The sequence below is a fragment of the Phocoena sinus genome, chromosome 8, assembly GCF_008692025.1.
Source record: "Phocoena sinus isolate mPhoSin1 chromosome 8, mPhoSin1.pri, whole genome shotgun sequence".
NCBI lineage: Eukaryota > Metazoa > Chordata > Mammalia > Artiodactyla > Phocoenidae > Phocoena > Phocoena sinus.
In genome coordinates this window covers 43,984,006-44,006,635 of record NC_045770.1, presented here as the reverse complement: position 1 = coordinate 44,006,635, position 22,630 = coordinate 43,984,006, and the positions used below count along the sequence as shown (strand labels likewise).

General features: G+C 37.4%; 1 protein-coding gene across 1 annotated transcript in view; it reads right to left on the bottom strand.

The window, feature by feature from the left end:
• The window catches only part of NOX4 (NADPH oxidase 4), a 147,262-nt gene that overhangs the window by 108,530 nt on the left and 16,102 nt on the right, over positions 1-22,630 (bottom strand). Inside the window, 4 exon segments of the mRNA XM_032640633.1 lie at positions 3,546-3,573; positions 6,952-7,049; positions 11,532-11,616; positions 13,201-13,311. Of these exon segments, the coding sequence (XP_032496524.1) occupies positions 3,546-3,573; positions 6,952-7,049; positions 11,532-11,616; positions 13,201-13,311 (322 nt within the window).

The following is a 22,630-nucleotide window of genomic DNA, read 5'->3' as shown; positions in this document are numbered from 1 at the left end:
AATTAAACAAACAGGTTGGCCAACCAATCATCTGGAATGTTGTAGAGGATATCTATGCAACAAGTAGTAGAGTTTAAAAATAAACGACTTTTATCCATTCAGTGACTATTTTCTAGGCATCTGTATTGTACTGTTAAGTGCTAGAGGAAAAAATGAATCCTGCTCTAAAAGAAATCCCAGTCCAGTGTGGGAGACAGCGTAAGCAGGCAATTGCAACATAGGGTATTAAGTGCTGAAAGAATGCTAAGCATCGAGTGTTTTCGAGGTACATCAAAGGGCATCCTAACTTAGCGCTGGATGACAGCACAGCCAAGTCCCAATAAATTAGCCTCCATTATCACACATATTCCAAGAGTCAGGAAGCACAGGTTAGAAATTATTGCGCTAGTCTAAGCTCACTGGAGAAAGCTACTTGCCAAAGTGAAGTACACTGTGAACTCTTAGTCTTCAAGTTATGAAGCAAAACCTGTATTTGTTTCCTTAGGGAAAAACATGCTTGTTATGTTTACTCTTATTACTCTTTTATCTATGCATATTAGGTTAATTAATTAGTAGCCCTTCAAATGAATAACTGCACTATATTGCCATTTCTAGATGAAACTGAAAGATCATTTTCATCCATACCCAGATATAGTCAGAAATATACCATCTTATATTCATTATCCTGTTTTTACAAACATAATTGTATTTGTTTGTGAGGGTTTTTCTAATTAAAATTAGATACTATGCATTTTATTCTCATCATACAAGTACTACCAAATTTGGATATATATAGCAAGCATTATAAAATGTTTGGAATAATTCAATCTATTAAACTTATTTTATTCTATAAATTCTTAATTGAAATGTCTTTAACATTTCTTATTTAGTGAGTCTAAATCCCATATTTTATGTCACTTGTGCTGCCACAGGCTTTATTTTCTACAAGACAACCTTATTTCTTAGGCCTAGGTTACACAGAAAAACTTTTAAAGACAGAGAGAGAGAAGACTCTATGTAACATTAAACAAATTAAAATTCAAGAACTATATCAACTAATAGAAAATATGCTTTATCATCAGAACATCTAAAAACATGCATGCCTTTCTTCGTCAGGAACTTTATTTTTCCTAGGTATTGTACCTGACAATATTCAAAGATAGCTGTGAAATAGACTCAGTCAGAGATGTATTCATAACACAAAGTTGGACTAAGTGAATTCAAAGTTGGACTAAGTGAACAGTGTCACTCATCCCATTACCATCCTTAGATTCTGCTTTGCTCTCTCACTTGCTACTATTCAGTGGGGTCGACTGAGGAGCTCTAGCCTCATACTTAAGGCGGGGGGGGAGTCTGTGTCCCTGTGAAGTAGATGTTACCTGATAGCAAGCACAGTACTTCTATCATGAAATTTTTTGGAACTAGGCCACTAAAGTGATGCTGACATGCTGATTTTGGATAATTCAAGTTGTTTGTATTGACAGAAATGCCACACAAAATATTTTCTCTGCATGCCCTATGGGCATCCCTTTTCCACACTGGAGAAGCTCACCTTTGAGTGGAAAACACAGTATATGTAAGGTAATAATTATTCTACAGTATATGCAAGGAAATAAATTATTCATAGTATATTCACTATGTATCTTTAGGGACCCAGGGCAAGAAGAGACCAGCTCTACTTAGTGAAATTTGGCAGAAATCTGTGCATGATAGGCATGGCAACTGAGACTTAAAGGATAGGCAAGAGCTGACCAGGTGAAAAAAAGAGAGTAAGAGAGTAGGTAAAAGGTAGGTAGTGATGAGAAGGTATGCTCAAGAGTATAATGAGATGCTCACTAAAGGGTAAAACAGTAGTGGAAAGGTTAATAAAGCATATTGGCAGGTTCCAACCTGGACTCTCCCTAGGCTGGAATCAGGAATTTGTGTTTTTAAGTATCATCTTTACCTTGCCCAATACACTCATGGGAACTGCTGGGAAAGAACATACAATGACGGTGTTTCAAGCTAGGTGGAGAGATCACCTGCTTATAAAGAAGTATTAATTTTACTAAGTTTCTTAATGTAATATCTTTGTCATATAAGAAATCTTTTTATATCTTTGTAAACTAAACTTTTTTAAGCATTTCAAATGTTCCAAGTCTTCAACTATACTCTGTGCTGAACAAAATAATATTAAAACAAAATCCTTGTTTATTTCTCTTAAAATGATTCATATGAACCAAAAACTACATTGATTCATACATTGCTTTGTTTTTCTGCTTTTTCTCCCTTCTACTTCTCACCCAATTCTTAAGGCTTAAACAAAAACATGTTTTCAATGAGCAAATTTGTAAACAAAACTAAATTGTGTTCCTAAAGAGAAAACTGAAATGAGTACTTTGCAAATGGCAAGCATCATACATTGATAGGCAGAAAAAATATATATATTATCAATCTAAATATGTAGTTGCGACATGGAGGGGAAAAACACCCCAATTATTCTTATTTTCACCATAAAATTGATTCAAAAGGAAAACGATGCATTTGAAAGAGCCATGCCTCAGTCCCATATGCAATTCTGATCCTTAATAAGGGAGTAGAGCCAAGCCTTTATGATAGACCATCTCCACTACACAATCGTCCTTGTCCCTGAAATACAAGTTAAAAATCCTTCAAGGGCTTCCCTGGTGGCCCAGTGGTTGGGAGTCCGCCTGCCGATGAGGGTTCGTGCCCCGGTCCGGGAGGATCCCGCATGCCGCGGAGTGGCTGGGCCCGTGAGTCATGGCCGCTGCGCCTGCGCGTCCGGAGGAGCCTGTCCTCCGCAACGGGAGAGGCCGCAACAAACAGTGAGAGGCCCGCGTACCGCAAAACAAAACAAAACAAAACAAAACAAAAAACAAACAAACCTCAAATACAGTTTCTTTTTCATTATTATAAGTGTAAGGTTGAGAAAAAGAAGAAAATAGTAAGAACTGTACTAACGTCAGGGCAAAATTTTGAGATGTTCAAATGTGCTTTAACAAATGAAGAGTCTCTACTGAGATTTCATGGACAATATGTTTGAGAAGGAAAAGTAAATTAGAAATGAGAAAGAAGACATTTCAAGAAAGATAACTTATTTTAATGACTGTTTCTCCTCTTTTTCCATGGGTTTTAAGATCACAAAATATCCTACTAAATTACTGAATGAGAAGAACTACACTGACACTCAGAGTGCTTGGTGTTCCTTTCTAACCCTTGAGGACAGAGAACTGGTCCATATGTACTATCTCCAATAGTACTTGCCAAAGCAGTGGGCCCTTAGCAGGCCCTCAATAAGCATAAGGCATTATGTTATTTTCTTTGAAAGAATATATGAAAGGCAAATGCATTTGCTTACTTTTACTCTTCATTCACCTGAACCCTGACTGTTTGCCCTGTCCCTCTGTTTTCATTGCAACTGTATGCTTGAACTCCTAATCATTTGTTCTCATATGCAAATTTTCCATGCTATATTTTAGCATATATCTAAATGCTGTGTAATTTGATGATGCTTATTTTCCAAGATTTCCCTGAATCTTCAGAAGCAGAAATGAGTAACAACTTACCAGTTGTGAAGAGAAGTTTTCTAGGATCCTGATAAAAAGGAAAAAAAAATTTGACTGAAAAATAAAACACTGATAACATAAAATTCTGCAATGAGTCTGAGAGAGATAAGAGCCATGTATTAGGTATGTAAGAGACTGTTCTCCCAATGGAAATAAGACGCAATTGAATTTCATAATGTTTTTACGATATCACAGGAGTTTATAATACATACAAAACCCAATTCCAAGAAGTTTAGCTATCTGAAAAAGGAAGAATATTGTATGAAGAGTCAGAAAGCCTAGGCTTTCATCTTCATGGCCAGTTATAAGCTATTATAAGTTATGGCAGTGGCCTGAAGCCCACCCTTTGACCATTTGGGGGCTCAATACCTTACCTATATTGTGGAAACGTTAATATATACTTTATCTACCACAATTGCCAAACTGCACCTAACGAGTGTCAAGACAGTGAGAATCAAAAGTGATAAAACATGTAGGGGGGGTTGTACTGTGTAAATTCAGTACAGAGAATACCAACTGAGAACTAAAATGTCTCAAAGGCTACTGTAAAAATAAGTGATGATATTCAAATAAGGAAGACAGGTTCCTGCTACTCAGAAATATAACACATTAATATGGTTATCGTAGTATTTCCTTTAAACTACATTCTTGTGGTATAATGGACTGAAGTCAACTCCCTTTCTGTCTTCTGGAAAACTTTAGATCAATTCCCAGTAGAATATGAATTAATTCTTCATCCTAAGGGTGCCTAATATTGCACAACTTCTGAATTTCTTTCCTCATGCCTCCATTGAATCTGGGGTCAGGCCAGGCTATATACAAAGCAGGAAGCCATTTATATGATACAATTTTAGGGGTCTTGAACAAGGACCATTTGCCCAAGAATAGCTCCTCATCCAGTTTAGGTCAAATGAATTCTACCATTGATGTTAGAAACATGACTAAAGGCTAATCTAGAGTAACCTAATACACAAAAAAATTAGTAAAAATACAAGATGGGCTGAACAAAGTGGTAATACCAGAAATATGAATAAATAACTATGGAAACTCAGAAGATGGAACAATTAATATTGCCAGGGAATGAAGATGGAATAGAAGAAGAGTAAGAGACTGTTTCACAGATGACAAGATGAGGCCAACTGAGCTAGGCCGTCAGGAATGTACCACCATCACAAACTGGAGGATGGAGGGGTCATTGGAGATGTGGAGAAGAGAGGATGATAGCACAGAGCAGAACACTAAGGTGCATGTCATAAACCCCTCATTTCCAGAGACAATTCACAGAAGAATATAACCATTTATATATGTAATATTTGTATGTGTGAGTGTGTGTTTGTGTATGTGTGTATTTTTTCATCTTCATCTAGTACATGGCCTGGTACCTACTAGGTACTCAAAAATATTTATTACAAAAAAGAAGAGAGGGAGGGGAAAAAAAGGAAGATATGAAGGAAGAAAAGGAAGGAAGGAAGGGGGGAAAAGGGAAAATGTAAATTAAAATGAGTTAGCATTTTTCATCCATCAGATCAGCAACGTTTTTTTACAAACAAGTGAAGTGTAGAAATAAGCATTCTGATAAAATTGGTAGAGTGTATAAACTGGTGAAGCTTTTTCAGAAGGTAATTTGTCCATCAAAACTAAAAATGTGCATAACTTTGAAACCAAAATTCTACTTCCATGAATCTGCCTAGCAGAAGTGTACAAAAAAATAAATTTATTGGCATGCAGTTCATGACAAAAACTCGGAATCAAGCTAAACATCTGTGAATAAGGAAAAGGCTAAAAATAAATTATGATGTATTCATATGAAGAGGATGAGGTAGATGTATACTTTCTGATACAGCAAGCCACAATACATATATTTACAAATTGCTGAAGAATATATATCATAAAATACCACTCAAAATATCTTATAAGAAAACATAAAATCATTCACTGCGGCTAGTTTTGGAAGAGAAGCTTTTGCTTTTCATTTACTTGGGAGTTTTAAAATATTTTCCATTGAGCCTATATCTCTCTTAAAGTGAAATAAATTTAATAACTAGAAATCTTAAAATGACTAAAATATTGGAATATTAAGCAAAAGTATATTGTAATGAAAATGATAAGATTATTGTAGTTATCGAAGACATGAATTTAGAAAGCAAAAGAGAGAAGCCAAGAAGGAAAAGATAAAAAAGGAAACTGCATGGCGGGAGTAAGACACAAGTAACCCCATGTGATTTGGGCAGAGGAGGAGAGAGGAATGAGAGAAGTGATGGGAGACAGGGAGAGATGGAAGCTTTGCTGTGAAATCATTACATGTGAAGAGCTTCCACCGGCTTGCTAAGGAGCTAGACTTTTCCATGGTTCTTACTGTTAGGCGCACTCTACAATCACTAGTGAGCTTTTTAAAAATATTAGTGCCTGGCCCTAACCCAGATCAATGAAATTACATTGGTGTTTTTAAAAATACTGGTATAGTTATGGGATTTATCCAGGGCTGCTTGTTATTTTGGTTTCGTGATTTATGTCTATGCTTGTTTGTTGTTACTTTGACCTCTGTTTTGTTTTGGGAGGGAGGTCAAGCACATGGTGACAGCAGTATTAATCTAGAGAACTCTGGTGATATGTAAGGGGAAGATGGAGAACAATCCATTAAGTCACTACTGCACTTAGCAAAACGGGGTGGGGTTCTGATCACATGGGACCCTGAACATTTCGGTGTTGATGCAGTCTTGGCTTTGGAAATCAGAGGCAGGCTGAGGACACGATGAAAATGCCGAGCAGCACACACCTAACTAGGGCTGTGCGTGTGTTGTTCATTGGTCCAGCCCAGCACCCTGTACATATAATTTCATTTCATGGGCAGCTTCACATGGAGAAAAGCACCCCTAAGTTAGATACTGCCCACTATAGAATTCAGCTCAAGGTCACCTACTATAAGGATTAAAAACAAAATAAAACAGAGTAAAGCATTAAAACTCAATAATATTTTTAAGTCAAATCAACTGATGGTCCAGGATCCTCAAATAGTCAACCTTCTTTTCTGCCTTTTTTCCCCCAAAGCACTGTATGAGTTACGGAAGGAGTTTTACCCTGTAATGGCACTGTCAACAGTCTCCACTGAGCGACAGGAATTAGACAAAAGCTGTTGGGAAGCAGAAGGCAGACCTGAGTGGCAACTTTCTGAACATTGCAGAATATAAAAAGTAGACGCTCTCTGAACTTTCATTTTCGGCGGGAGAGACTGTGAAATAGTAATTACCTCTATTTCCTACTGAAAAGAATAAAACTCAACTTGACAAGTGCATTTTAAAAGCACTCAAAAGGAGCAGCAAGGTACAAATTTTCTGTGAAAATCACAGACCCTTACTAGTCATCTCACGACGAGTGAAAGGAAAATGAGAAGACAGAGACCACCCACCTCATCTCGGTATCTTGCTGCGTTCAGTTCAACGAAATCCTCATGGTAGTTCACTGAGAAGTTGAGGGCATTCACCAGGTGGGCGGCCACGTGCACACCTATAGAATCACACCAATCACTGGGATTTTCACATACGCTCTATAAGAGGGAGTCAGTTCCTCTCCTTAAGTAAACACAGAGTCACAATTTGACAGCTTTGTATGCAATAAAATGTTCAATTACAAGGGAAGTTTTAAAAGCACAAAGAATCTTAATTATAGACAGTTTTACTATGAGAAATCATGTAAAGAAACAGAATTTTCAAAGGCTGGAATAAAATAACGCTAGTAAGTCGAGAGTTAGAAACACACATACACACACTGGCACACATGCACACACGTATATGTATAATAATATGGGAATTATTTGTTCATTTAAGCAGCTTCTGAATACAGTAATCCTCCCTTATTCACTGTTTCACTTTCTGCAGCTTTAGTGACCTGTGGTCAACTGTGGTCTGAAAACATTAAGTGGAAAATTCCAGAAATAAACAGTTTATGAGTTTTAAATTGCATGCTGTTCTGAGTGTAATAAAATCTCCACCCATCCCATTCCATCCCACCCGGCATGTGAATCATCCCTCTGTCACGTACATCCCACCCGTTGGTCACTCAGTAACTGGCTTGGTTATCAGATCAACTGTCCGGGGTATTGCAGTGCTTGTGATCAAGTCGTCCTTGTTTTACTTAATAATGGCCCCAAACTACAAGAGTAGTGATACTGGCAATCCATTTATGCCAAAGGAAACCGTAAAGTGCTTCCTTTAAACGAAGAGGTGAAAGTTCTCGACTTAATAAGGAAAGGACAAAATTTCGTATGTTGAGGTTGCTAAGATCCTTAGCAATGAATCATCTATCCGGGAAAGTGGAAGGAAAAAAGAAATTCGTGCTCACTTTGCTGTCACACCTCAAACTGCAACTCATGCTTAGTTAAGATGGAAAAGGCATTAAATTTGTACAATAAGATACTTTGAGAGAGACGAGGGACCAGGTTCATGTAACTTTTATTACAATTGTTATATTTTATCATTAGTAATTGTTGTTAATCTCTAAGTGTGCCTAATTTATAAATTAAACTTTATCATAGGTATGTTTGTATAGGAAAAAACAGTATATAGGATTCAATAATGTCGGTTTTAAGCATCCACTGGGAGTCTTAGAAAGCATCCCCCCATGGATAAGGGGGAACCGCTGTACTTTAGATTTTCCACATCTTTCACTTCTCCCATAGCTCCAAACCTGTTATATATCTTGTATACTTCACTGACACTGAACCTAAAATATAATGAAAGGCTTTTCATGAAAAGGCTTTTAACCAGTTAACATTTTTCGCAATCCACAGATTCAAGTCATCGTGTTTAAACCCAATAGCAAAAGTGTTAGTAACCACTTCATGGGACAAAAACTCAGGAAGATGATCAGCATTTAATAACCTACCTACAATGGCACAGTAATGAGTAGTCAACTGACTTAGAGATAAAAGTGTTAGGAAGTTATTAGAGAGTTGAAGACAAATCCATTTCGGCATGGTCAGGGAAAAGAAAATTACCTTGAGAAGCCTGGACAAGAAAGAAGCTAATGACATTTTGCACAGAAGTGTAATACCCTCCTCCCTTCCCAACCTTTCCTTGTAGGTGAAATAAAGTTAACGTAAACAGCACATTGTAATGTATGGGAAAGAACAATATTTAATTAGTTAGAGAACCTGTTTTCTTGGCCACACTGCTTGCCTACTAATGCCTCAGTTTACTTCTCTGTAAAATGGTAATGACAGAAATAAGAGACTTAATGAGATAAGTGAACCTAAATTGCTTAGGAAACTATTACAATTTACACTGATATATGGAGTGTTGAGATTCAAAAGAAGACATGGCCTGGAAACTAGAAAATTCTATGACCCCTCCAACCTAACATACGAGATGTACATAGGTAAGCCAAGAGTTCCAAATTACACACAAAGACAAATGAAAGTGAGAGAGCAGGGCTAGAATGCTAAATAACCTAACAGTTATTTAAAGGATTAAATTCCCGCCAGTGACCAAATTAGAGGAGGGAAAAGGGTCCCATAAAAAATGGACAGGGCTAGTGGGAAGCAGCTACATAGCACAGGGAGATCAGCTCGGTGCTTTGTGACCACCTAGAGGAGTGGGATAGGGAGGGTGGGAGGGAGACGCAAGAGGGAGGGGGGATATGGGGATATATGTATAGCTGATTCACTTTGTTATACAACAGAAACTAACGCAACATTGTAAAGCAATTATACTCCAATAAAGATGTTAAAAAAAAAATGGACAGGAAACTGAAAGTGGGTTAACTAACAAGCAAGGACAGGGTTCCAAAGAAATAAACAAAGGGTGTCTAGGTGAGACTCAACTATGGTACAGATATAAAACATTATAGAAGCAAAACCGTCTGTGTCCTATAGCTTCAGCACTTCTAAAATCTATAGGAAAAAAAACTCCATTTTAAGTGAAAGGTTTACATGTTCATTACATATTATATGGCTCAAAAGTGCAAGGGCATCCTTAGAGGAATTACCATTCTTTCTGAATTCTCCTGAAAAAAAGTCCTAGGTAACAGCTGTATGAGATACAGCCTTAAGGGATACATTCACCTTCCTTAAAAGGCTTTTTAGGTTAAAAGACTTCAGGGCTTCTAATTTTAGGCAAGAGAAAGCATTGCACTTTGCATGGATTTCCCCATTTAATTCTCATAACAAAACAATGAGGTAGGCAGAATCATCTCTATTTTTTTTTTTTTGGCTGCAACTCTCGGCTTGCAGGATCCCAGTTCCCCAACCAGGGTTCGAACCCGGGCCTCCTGCAGTGGAAGCATGGACTCCTAACCACTGGACTGCCAGGGAGTTCCCTCATCCCTATTTTGCAGATAAGAAAACTAAGGTTAAGAAAGGTGACTTACCTAAAGTCAGACCCCTAGTGAGTGGCAGAAGGCAAACCCTCTGGAACACATACTCATTCATGGCAATACTCCACACTATCTGAGTCTTTCAGCTGTTCTCCAGCTGAACAGAATATTTGGACACAACTCCCATTTAGAGCAAATCAAGTTATGAATGTGCCAGCATTTCCCTATCCTTCTACATTTTGACCTTTCACTCTCTCTAGCTCTAATCCAACCCTAACCCTGGCCACACCCTTGATCCTCATCATATCCTGGACTCTTACTCCATTCGTAGCCTTGAGCTATACTGGAGTCTTCAGCCCATCCCTGAGCCTCTCCCCATCTCTCACTTCCGGGGTGGAACTACCAGTGGGAAGATGTTCAGGGATAAAACACTGGGAAGATGCCTGTTTCAACAATACGTGGCAATTTTTGAAAAGCTTAAAGTTTAATGATTTCTTGGCAATAGCTATAGCAAAACACTTCTTTTTTTTTTTTTTTTTTTTTTTTTTTTTTTTTTTATGCGTTACGCGGGCCTCTCACTGTTGTGGCCTCTCCCGTTGCGGAGGACAGGCTCCGGACGCGCAGGCTCAGCGGCCATGGCTCACGGGCCCAGCCGCTCCGCGGCATGTGGGATCTTCCCAGACCGGGGCACGAACCCGTGTCCCCTGCATCGGCAGGCGGACTCTCAACCACTGCGCCACCAGGGAAGCCCCTATAGCAAAACACTTCTGATTCAAAATGGTCATACACAAATATCCAGATCAAATGTCCCAAGTATCAAAACACCTATGTCCTATCAAATAATGAACAGATGAAAATGTCAGGTGCTATGCCACTGAGATAATTTACCCCTGAGGTTGTAAATTATAATAACTAATTCTATCCTAAGAACTTCATAGGCATGTTCTTACTTTAGTCTTAAAGCCAAGAGATAGGTGCTACTGTTGATCCATTTTACAGTTAACAGCAAACTGAAGATCAGAGAGATTATGTCACTTGGTAAGGCAGAAGGGCAGCTGGGGATAGGTCCTACGAAATCTGTCTCCAGAGTACCTGTACTTAATACGTTAATTAATTTCTGTTTCAAAAATTTGAAAAGTGTCATATAAACGCTCAGGATAAAAATTTATTTTAAAATGCCTTAAAAACCACAAGATTCTCACTTCATATTTTAACTTGGAATTGAGTAGGGTAAATTTCCATAAATTTTGACATTTGCTTTTCTGCCCAAGCGTTAATATCAAAGAAACACTTAACAAATATAATTTTGATAGAATCATATTCTGTGAATGCACATTTCACATTCTAATTTTCACACATTTAAGTTTCTATCATATCATTACTTTTAGAGGTTAAAAGCTTTTAATCACTTTCTTCCAATCTTTCTAAATGAAATTACTTACTTTTAGAAAATAATCATTACCAGCTTGGGGGCCAAACTGTGCACATTTATATATATATATATATATATATATATTTATATAAAACACCCATTTTCTGTAGCATCACTAGATAAATCTCTTTAAATACACAGAAGAGAAAATTAAGTTGTATAATAAGAAAACCATAAACAATAAAAATATCATTCATAAAATGTGCTATTCTAACATAATATTTAACATCTTTTGGTTTTCTCACCTGAGAAAATACAGATAGTCACACCACAGGTTGTATGGAATGTTCTGCTTTTATCCAACAATCTTCTGGTTCTCCTGCTTGGAACCTAAATAAAAAGCATTCAATATGATAAAAATGATGCAGCAAATAAGATATACGCATGAGTCTTTGTAAATATGGCAGAGGGTTATCAATTAAAAATTGGTGAGATGTAGTATGCTATATCTAGTCAATGGAACACTCAAATCATTAAAGAGAATGTGAGAAGGCTTATCACTGATATGGAAACATACACAAGATATATTGTTAGGTAAAAAAAGTTACAACACATAAACTAAACTATGATCCTGTATTGTTTATAATTAATGACATTATGTATGTTAACATATTTGCAGGCATTTATCTCAAATAGTGGTTGTTCTGGCAGAGTAACATTTAGGAGAACCATCACTGTTTACTTTGCATATTTCTGGAATGTTTTAACTTTACAATATATACAATTTCCTTTTGTGGTCAAAAAATAAGATTATTTTTAAATGAAGCAATTTTATCTACAGGTTTAAATGCCTGCTTGATCTTACACAAAAACAAAATGTCAAGAGTCTTTGAGTACCTATGTTTCACACTGGGGGATAATTCTTTAAGACTTATTAAATACTGAGAGACTTATGTGGGCACTTTTCATTTCCTGCCATTTATCTTCTCTTTCTTCACACCAAGCCAATGGCCAGCCACAGGGATCAAAACCTAGCATTTCGCAATAGTTGGCAACCTACAGAAAGAGTTATTTCCACAAATTACTGCATTAAAAGCAAAGAGTTTCTAAATATAATTATGTGAAAAGGTTGAGAAGTTTTACCACAGTAAATCCACTCACATGAACTTCACAGAACATCAAAATGACCTCATGTTAACAACTCCTTTTAAAATATCAGTATCGATCCAGCAGTGCCTATCTTACTGAAGAAAGGAATAAACACACATATATCGCACAAACACACACACAGACACACACACACACACACACACACACACGAGGATAAGAGAAAACAAAACACAATTTCTGATGAATTTTAACTTTCAAAGGGCTTTTCTGTTTTCTTAAATCCTTTGTTTTATACTAAATATCATATATGACATCACATCTTAATCAAGAAATCTATTTCAAGCCTTTTACATAGCTCAAAACAGGTATGTGTTTTAAGAAACTAACACCAATACCAGCAGTCATCCCGTATATTATTCAAAGTCCACACAGCTCTAGTTTGCTCACTTGAATTTAATTAAATGAAACTACAAGCTCTCAGTGAAGAATCAGAAGGAGCTCAGAACTGGGGCTGATCTCAGCTCTACCATTCACTAGTCTCAAGGTCGTGGTCAAGTTACTTAAACTCCCTAGGCTTCAGTTTCTTCATCTGCAGTACCCACAGAATCACGTGAGGATTCACAAGTATTCAATATATGTGAACTTTATATATGTTAGCACAGTGCCTGATACTCTGTTATCCTCTGCCCTTACCTACTGTTGTAGAATAGCTCACTGATCATCTTGACATGCGACGTGTTCTTTACTATCATCTTTGAAGAAATCACTCCAGCAGAAAGTCAGACCACGCAAACTAAGTAGGACTAACGTGCCACTTTTACACTTGATTTCTATGCTGGAATCAGTGACGGATTTTTTTCTTACCTTCTGGGATCCTCGAAGGTAAGCCAGGAGCATCCGGCACATGGGTAAGAGGATAAGGCTGCAGTTGAGGTTAAGAACTGATGCGGAGGCTCTGCTTAGACACAATCCTAGCTGAACAAATAAGGCAAGGGGCAAAACACAGTCAAGGACAAAAGTAAACTACAAGCATGCTGCAGACCTCACCCGGCAGGACTGTGGCAAGTGCCAACTCCTTCAAGAGACTTGAATAACCCTCCACTTTCTCTCTCACCAAAAGAGAAACCTGTCTCTTTCTGCTCCGCACTGCCATAAAACTTAGCCTCCTCTCATTTCTACTAGTGTTCTAATCACCTCACTACATTGTTTCAGTGCAAGGTCAATTTCTTATTGTACCCACCCTGGACTGTTCTGGGTGTTAAGAGCCCTAGAGAGCTTCAGTAGATTCTGTACCTCCACACAGGTGCAGTGTTGAATCCTTTGTTCACTGGTAGGGTACCAAGAATTTAAAACAAAGGTTTTTCATTTGTGTTCTCTCTAGAACCCTCTGAGCCTCCCCACAACTCCCTTCCACACCAGCACCCGCCTTTAAGCTCTTCACCTTACTGACTCTACCCATCTTTCAGGGTTCATCTTAAGCACTCCTCCTCTAAAGTTCTCCCCTGACCCATAAAGGTGTGGTACATATATACAATGGAATATTACTCAGCCATAAAAAATGAAATCATGCCATTTGTATCAACATGGATGGACCTAGATATTATCACACTAAGTGAAGTAAGTCAGAAGGAGAAAGACAAATACCCTACGATATCACTTATATGTGGAATCTAAAATATGGCACAAATGAAATTATCTACGAAACAGAAATGGACTCACAGACAGAAAACAGACTTGTGGTTGCCAAGGCAGAGAGGAGCGGGCAAGGGATGGATTGGGAGTTTGGGACTTGCAGATGCAAACTATTATATGTAGAATGGATAAACAACAAGGTCCTACTGTATAGCACAGGGAACTATATTCAGTATCCTGTAATAAAAAATAATGGAAAGGAAGATGAAAAAGAATACATGTATATGTATAACATATATGCATAACGGAATTGCTTTGCTATACAGAAGAAATTAACACATTGTAAATCAACTAACAAAATAAATTTAAAAGTTCTTCCCCAAACCAAAACCAAGAGAGATCCCAGATCAGCTGTGCCTCATACAAAGCTGATCATAATCACATTGTACAACATATTTTTCAAAGAATCAGTCCCCTTGGTATGATCCAATACTTTTGGCAACTAATTTTAAATCAAATTCTTGCTAGATTGACATCTACTGTTGTCTGGTACTAGCCACATTCTTCATATGATGAATGTATCACACGAAAACAAGAGATGGAGTCATATCTGTGCACTTTCCCGAAATAAACACAAAACTACGTTATGTTAAGGATATCAACTAAGAAACTGGTGTAAGTCAGATGCTTTTCTTATCTTGAAATTGTTTATGTCCCTGAGATTCCCAGCTTAACTCTTGGCAAAATAGCAACTCTGTTACACAGTGTTTATTGTCAGCATACGAACTATTATTCCTGAAAGGGAGATGGAGTAATAACTCATGTCAGGAAAGCCATAATTTTCATTGGGTTATATAAAAAGTAATTGATATTTCCAGTTAGACTATTTCTACACCACGAATTTGAACACCTCAGGGACACAGTTCAATGAGTATACCAGTCAGTGGACAAGTAGAAATAATCCTAACTGGATTATCTAAAAAAATGTTAAGTATAATTTTCTCACCTCAATGAGCAAAATTAATATCATTTCAAAGTGATAGGTTTTGTTGTTTAGGCCTCCAGAGAAGGAATAATTATATCTTTTTGATATGGCATCTGCATGTAACAAGAAAATTTTAGCTCTAGGGATTTTGGATAATAATTTTATCTGTAATTTTAATGTACTAGGACAATAACTCACTTAAAATATATCAGCTAAATTCTACCATATACATTCAGGACTTAAGAGCTACAAATAAATTATCCAAATTATCTTTGCAGTGTAGCGCTTTAAAGAGCATTCTTATATTTTTGCATTTTCTAACCATTTATTGCACGTCTGGAAGTGTTTTATTGCTGTGTTTACATTAACTCATACAGTAATTTAATTCAAAGTGGCTTTAAGTGTCCTGTTAGGATGAATGGAGTTTATTTTGGCATTCCACTTCTTCCTTATGATGCTGCAAAATCTAACTGGAAATTTTACCAAGGATTCATTTCCTCATATATATTTATTCCTGAATATATTTAGCTCTTTAAACCAAGATGAAAAATTCTTTTTGTTAGGTTATCAGAGTACAAAACTCCCTCATTCAGAAGCAGTCAAGAGGGTAAGGAAATGGAGACAGATCTCAGTTAAGTGACACAATCATAGGAAACCATTTTATCTACTTACTAGATGGGTAATAGTCTACAGCTAAGATTTGTTTTATTTAGTCATTATTAATTCATGACCTTCATAAGAACCAGCTACTTCAAATGTTCGCTAAAAAGAAATGACTGCCTATGTTATGTGCCCAGCCCATTTTATGTGGATGACATGTTCTACCATTCCTAGAGAGCTCAACCTGCTACTCTAGTTTTCAAATCTCATTCAGGTTAGTTATCACTAGATGGCAGCGTTACTTTCACCTCTTACCTGTGAAGGTCTCAAACATAATTAACTGAAAATTCCAAGCATAATTTTTTAAGCTATAAGTCTATTTTAGATGAATATGTATAAATAATACACAGTTTGGTCCTTGCTATGGACTGAAGGTTTGCGTTCCCCCAAATTCATATGTTGAAACCCTAACGTGATGGTATTTGGAGGTGGAGCCTTTGGGAGGTAATTAGCTTAAGATAAGATCATAAGAGTAGAGCCCCATGATGGGATTAGCACCCTTATTAAGAAGAGGAAGAGACCAGAGCTCGCTCTGTCTCTTCCACATGAGGATACAGCAAGAAGGCAGCCATCTGCAAACCAGGAAAAGGGCTCTCAACAGACACCAACTCTGTTGGCACCTTGATTTTGGACTTCCCAGCCTCCAAAACCGAAAGAAATAAATGTTTGTTGTTTAAGCCACCCAGTCTATGGTATTTTGTTGTAGCAGCCTGAACGAAGCCAGTCCTATAAGAAAGTATGCCATTTAAAGCAAGTTTTAAAAGAATGTAGTATCTGGGTATAACAAGTGCATGACCATTTTCTTAAAATCTCAAACACTTTTTTTTTTAATATTAAATCTGTTACCTAATAACTATTCTTCTTGGGCTAGTTAACTGTCCTTATCCGTAAAGTTGAGAGGAATAAAATTTTCTTATCCATAAAATTAATATAATATAATATGATATGATATAATAATCCTAGCTTGCAAGACTTTTGTGAAAAGTAAAACTGGTCTAAAAAATGCAAGCACTATATAAAATTAATTTATTGATTACGGTCACTGTATCACATCCTTTCTCTAAATGGTCTCTTCTGTGCTTCCATAGTAAGTGTTATCTATTCCACTTACATTATTCATTCAAGATATATTTATTATGATATGCACATATCACAAGGCACCAGGAGTTCAATAGTGAACTAAAAACAAAAAATGCCTTCTTCCTTAGGATGTTATATTTTGGTAGGGGAAACAGATATTAATCAAATAGCTACAAAACCAAATGTAGATTGTAACCAATACACAGTGACCAATGCTGTGAATGAGAAATACAGAGTATGAGCATGGCTAACAGGAAACGCAATCTAAATAGGAAGGTCAGGAAGGCTTCCTTGATAAGTGAAAAGTGAACTGAGATCTGAAGGGTGAGCAGAAGTCATCTAGGAATGAGAAGGACATTTGTGCAGAAAAAACCAGCATGAGAATGGATGTGTGGCAAATGGGAGCCTGGTGTATACACGAGAAATTAATAGTAGGCCAATATGGCTGGATTGGAAGTGGAGGAGAATACAACATAAAACCAGAAAAGCAGGTAGGGCTAGACCCTGATGGACTTGGTAGGTCATATTAATAATGTGTACCTTTATCCTAAAGTCAATGCAGAGCACTGTGTTTTGAGTAGGGAGGTGGTAAGAAGCAATTAGTATTTGGTAATGATAACTCTGAATGAAGTGTGGAGAACAAGTTGGAAGGACATAATTTGGGCAATGACAATACTTTGTGTAGTTAATCATCACAGAAGTGAAATTTTGTTTGAGACAGGGACTACATTTTATGGTAATTATATCTGAGCCTTACATATAGAAGGGATTCAGTTTCAACTAAATATTTATCAGTAAATTTATTTTGCTAAATAATTTCCTAAAACATATACATCTAAGATTGGAGAACTAAAAGGGTCTAACCCACATCCCACCGTCCACCCAGTGACTAACCTCTTCTATAACAGCGCTGACCAAAGGTAACCCACCCTCTGCTGAATGTGTCCAGAGACAGCAGACTGTTCTACTGTCAAGGACTTCTATTTTGTTTTCTTACACTTACATGAAATCCATGTCTCTGTAACTTCTACCCACCAGGCTACTCTGGATAACAATATTCCTAAATAGACATTAAAAAACTGAAGGTAAAAGTAGGATGGTTTCCTAGCTCGATCTTGTTTCCTTCAGGCTAAACACAATTCTTTAGGCCTCTAAAATTCTTGATATACATTTAAGACTCCCACATCATCTCAGTGACCTTTCCCCATTCACCAGAATTCAGTACTTAAGATCATGCTCTCCCTCACCAAGGACACCGTCCACGGCCTGCTGATTCTAAGACAGCGTTATATTGTGGGGCAACCATGCAGCATAATGGCTCATCTTGTGTTTGCAACAATTTTCTCACATGACTTGCTATCAAGCAACAAAGAAAGAGAGGTGTGAGAGAGCAGGTACATAAATGTAAGAATTTATTGGTGTTAGCCCATTATGTTATACTGGGTGTGAATGCCGTATTTTGATACTTTTCCTTCCCAATTTTACCTTAGCTGAGTATTTTACAAATTCACGTTTCCTCATCTTCATCCAAGTTCTTGACAAAGCTATTAAATTGTAACAAAATTCTGTTGAAATAGTTGACTCTAGAGAGGACTTGAAAACTACTTTTTCTGGTAAATTAACTTTCAAATGAACATTTTGCTCTCAACTCAGCAATTTTAGGGAAATATAAAATGACATTCTACATGTAAATATCTATGCAAAACTGGTGTTCAACGGGATTTGAAAAGGCCAGAGTAGTATTAATAGTGAGCTTTAATAATTGGTCCGTTTTCTAGCTACCTCTTGGTGGGTCAACAATTAGTCATTTCCAGGAAAAAATAAAAATAAATGTTATCATAGAGGTTTATTAAAGATTTTATATTGTGATTTGGCATTTTGCGTTTGTCAAAAAGTATGTAAATTTGTATTCATTAAGGTCAATTTTGTGGACTCTTTTCCTCCAAGGAAATATTTTTAATCAAACCAAATGAAGCCAATTCAACACCTAATTCTTACATATTTTATAATCATAGAACTTAGCTCTTTCATGGGGCCTTACATATCATCCAGGCCAACCATTTTGCCTCTATTTGCACTGTTAGTTCGTAAAGACACAAAGGACTAGAACCCAGGCCTCCATTTATCCTTTTGCTGTTACTTCCCTGAGAACAGGACAGGTCACTCTCCAAACAAGAGATGTGAATTCAGATGCCTTATATAACTCTTTCCAAACCATAATACTTTCTTACTCTTTCAATTGCTTAGCCTCTTATCCAACCAGTAGGTTTTCCTGTCATTTTGTGTAAATCTTTACCTAAGATTTCCATAATCTAACTACACATTGAATTCACTTGATGGACTATTTAAAAATAAACATATCTCTGTTGTACTTCCTGAAATTCTGATTCCTTAGATCTGGAGTGGGGCCCTCGGGAGGTACAAGCAGGCTTGGCAATCACTGTTTTAGAATCCACTTTGAAGTCAGACAAACCTGAGTTTTAAGCACTTCTATTAGTTGTGCGGCCTTAGGTAATTTTCTTACCCTTTCTGTCTCATTTTCCTCGTCTATAAAATGAAAATAATCACCCCAAAGGGTAATGGTATTAAATGAATATATATATACTAAGTGTAGTACACAGCATAGAGTAAGAAGTAAATAGAAGCTATCATCCTGGTCCCTGGCCATCCGCAAATTAGGTCTAGTTACAGAATTTAAATGCTCTTATGGCATAGTTTCCTGAAAATCACTCTTTCCAAGCCTGTCTTTTCATCCTCACCTCTCGTTATAGTTGGAGCTGTGGAAGCTGAGCTTTATTCCACTCAACTGTATCTAAAGAAGACAAAGAGAGTTCTAGGTAACTCGTAGGTGTGCAATAAGTATATGGCGGATGATGAATGAGTGCGCCTCTGAGAGGATCCTTCAATGCCCTCATTTTGGAAATAAAGGAAAAAAGAATCAAAACCAAAAGCGATTACCCAAGAGATCTGGTTAACATCCAGTACCAGAGCACAGGACCTGCTCTTTCCTGCACACATCTCCCAGGATATCAACTCTACCTCCACACCTCCAGCACCCACCCTTCTAGAGACTGGGATCAACTGTATGGAACTGAGCAACACGCAGTTTGAAGGAAACCCTCAGGGCCACTGTAGCTCTCTGATAAGGCTGGATAAGTCACCTAGTCCAAACTTCTTTTCGATCCAACTTGTATTATAAGCCTGTAAATAAGCCAAATTGATGATGCCATAAGGCCAGTCAGCTATACTTTCTATTCTATGACTCAGTTCAGCTCCTGGATGCATTATCCAGACCAGCTATTCCAAGCTTTCCCTGTATATCTCAGGTGCCGACCCACAGCTCGTGCTGTGGCCATTCCTTCGCTTTGTGATGGCTTTCCACCTCTTCCACCCACTTCCGTGCTAACTACCAGATGAACTCTTTATTATTCTTCAAGTCTCAGCCCGGGGTCATTTTCTCTCTTAGGCCTTGCTAGGGCCACATCTCCAACAGTATCCTCATTTACACCTCCAAATATTTCCCTTTTTCAAATATCCTGAAAAATTTGGAGCATCTTTCTCAAAGCTTCCCTCCTGCCTTTCACCATACCTCCTCTGGAACACTTAACCCACTATATTGTAATGGTTTACCTATTTATCATATCCTTATCTCCCCCACAAAGCTAGCAAGTGGCAGCATAGTAAGTGGACAAGCCCAAACTGCCTCTTACCCTTGGGAACCTCAAAAATGCATGGTCAATACTAAAGAAAATTATTTCAAAAAAATACTCCTTGGGGAAAATATTCCTTTAGCAGTGAAAGCCAAAGAAAGTGGTCATGAGGCAAATACAGGAGCAAGAAGAGACAACCCTGGGCTTCCCTGGTGGTGCAGTGGTTGAGAGTCCGCCTGCTGATGCAGGGGACACGGGTTCGTGCCCCGGTCCGGGAAGATCCCACATGCCGCGGAGCGGCTGGGCCCGTGAGCCATGGCCGCTGAGCCTGCGCGTCCGGAGCCTGTGCTCCACAACCGGAGAGGCCACAACAGTGAGAGGCCCGCGTACCGCAAAAAAAAAAAAAAAGAAGAGAGAACCCCATAAAGTAGTCTATATGATTTCCAAGGCAATGGTAGGAATTTTTTAATTGTCTTTATAGTAACCAAAAGGGTTCATGGCAGAAAATCAGAACAATTTATTTTTCCTCTATCTATAAATCAAAACTGTGGTTCTAATTTAAATGTTTAGTTTGTACCATTAATATATTATGATAAGGATATGAATATAGAATATGATGAGCATTCCATGGGGGCAAGATTGCACTTAAGAATAAAAAAACGACATTTCAACGAAGGGCTACTTCAAAATAGTGGATTACCTAACTATTTTGATAAGGTTTCGTAAGGAAACAATAATGAATAACATGTCATGAGCAACCAGAAAGTCGTTAATAATAATTGGAGTAATTATTTCTTAACATAATCCCAATATAGACTACCAATTCAGTGCTCTTGGGGTATATCCAAAAGCTCAAGAATGTCCCTTCATGCCATAATAAAAAACTGTAATTCATTCCAAATGATCCTAGCTGGTTTCTGTCAACTAACTGCCTTGGAGACTTTTAACTATGATGTAATTTTTGACTCAAGTTGACCTTTCTTCCCATCTATAAACTGGTTTTTTTAAAAAAAACAGTGTCTCTAAAAGAAGCTATCAGTTCCAAAGAAGGAAGCTGGGGGAAAAATTTTTTCCATATAGCTCAAGGGACCACCAAAAGTAGAGTGTCCATCCTGACACTTTATCCAGATATCCTTATGCTTAACTCAAATCTCCCCTTTTATATGTCATCATCCTTCATTCCACCTTTTCTAGAAATGAACTTTCTTCCATTTTCAGTGGGAATGTGGTCTTTTCTTAAACATCTATTATGAATTGGAAGGAAATGTAGCTATTACAGAGAGAGATGAAAGCAAGATGGATACATGGTATAGTTCTGTCCTGATTTTGTCTACCGTGTCTTTCCTGTACCAAAAGCCCAGAGAGCAGAAGAGATTCACTTCTAGACTATGTGTCTGTCTGGAAAAGTTAAACTTCAACATAAATGGCAGTCAGAACTGCATATGAACACGTTCATGGGTTTCTAAAGGCAATGCTGTCTACTGAACAGTCACCAGATTAAAAGGTATGAAATTCTTACCACAGCTAACACCTGTGACCTCTACCAAGGTCACTTGTCTCCAAAACCTAGCACTGAAGAATTTAACAGAACAGTAATAAAAATGTCCTCTACTTTCCCTCATGGAATTGTTCTAAAAGGTAAAAACATATAAAGTAAAAATTATCTGACCTCTTTAGCTGACAAACATTATTAAAATGGAATTTTTAAAATTCATCTATGACATCCCTGTGGATATTCACACCTATCCCTTTTCCTCTACTCCTTTCTAAGGCCCAACAACAAGGGCCTCAAGAGTTACAGAGCATTTGATTGCACGTCATTGTTACATTTTCCTCCTCCTACAGAAATGATCCATGCACAGGGGAAAGCACTGAGGAGTGAAATGTATTTTGCAGAGATTGGTTGGCTAAAAAGCTGAGAAAGGCCTTGTTTCTCCTACATCACAAGTCCAGCATATCTGATCACAATTACTGAGTATTTAGCCACCTCTAAGCTACTCTTCATCAGAAACAATCATTCTTGTATCTTTCTTCTTCATCTTCACACCACTTTCAATTTCTCAATATTCCTCCTAAAATTTGGAAGCCAAAACAGATATACTAGTAACCTGAGCATATGGAGTAATTTTTGGAATACTAGTAACCTGAGCATATGGAGTAATTTTTGGAAGGAAACAATACTCATAGCAATAGTACCCATTCACTTGGTTAGAATTTTAATCAGAATATCCATAATGACATGTATTAAAACTCATATATTGAATATAAGATATTCAAAATTAAGATT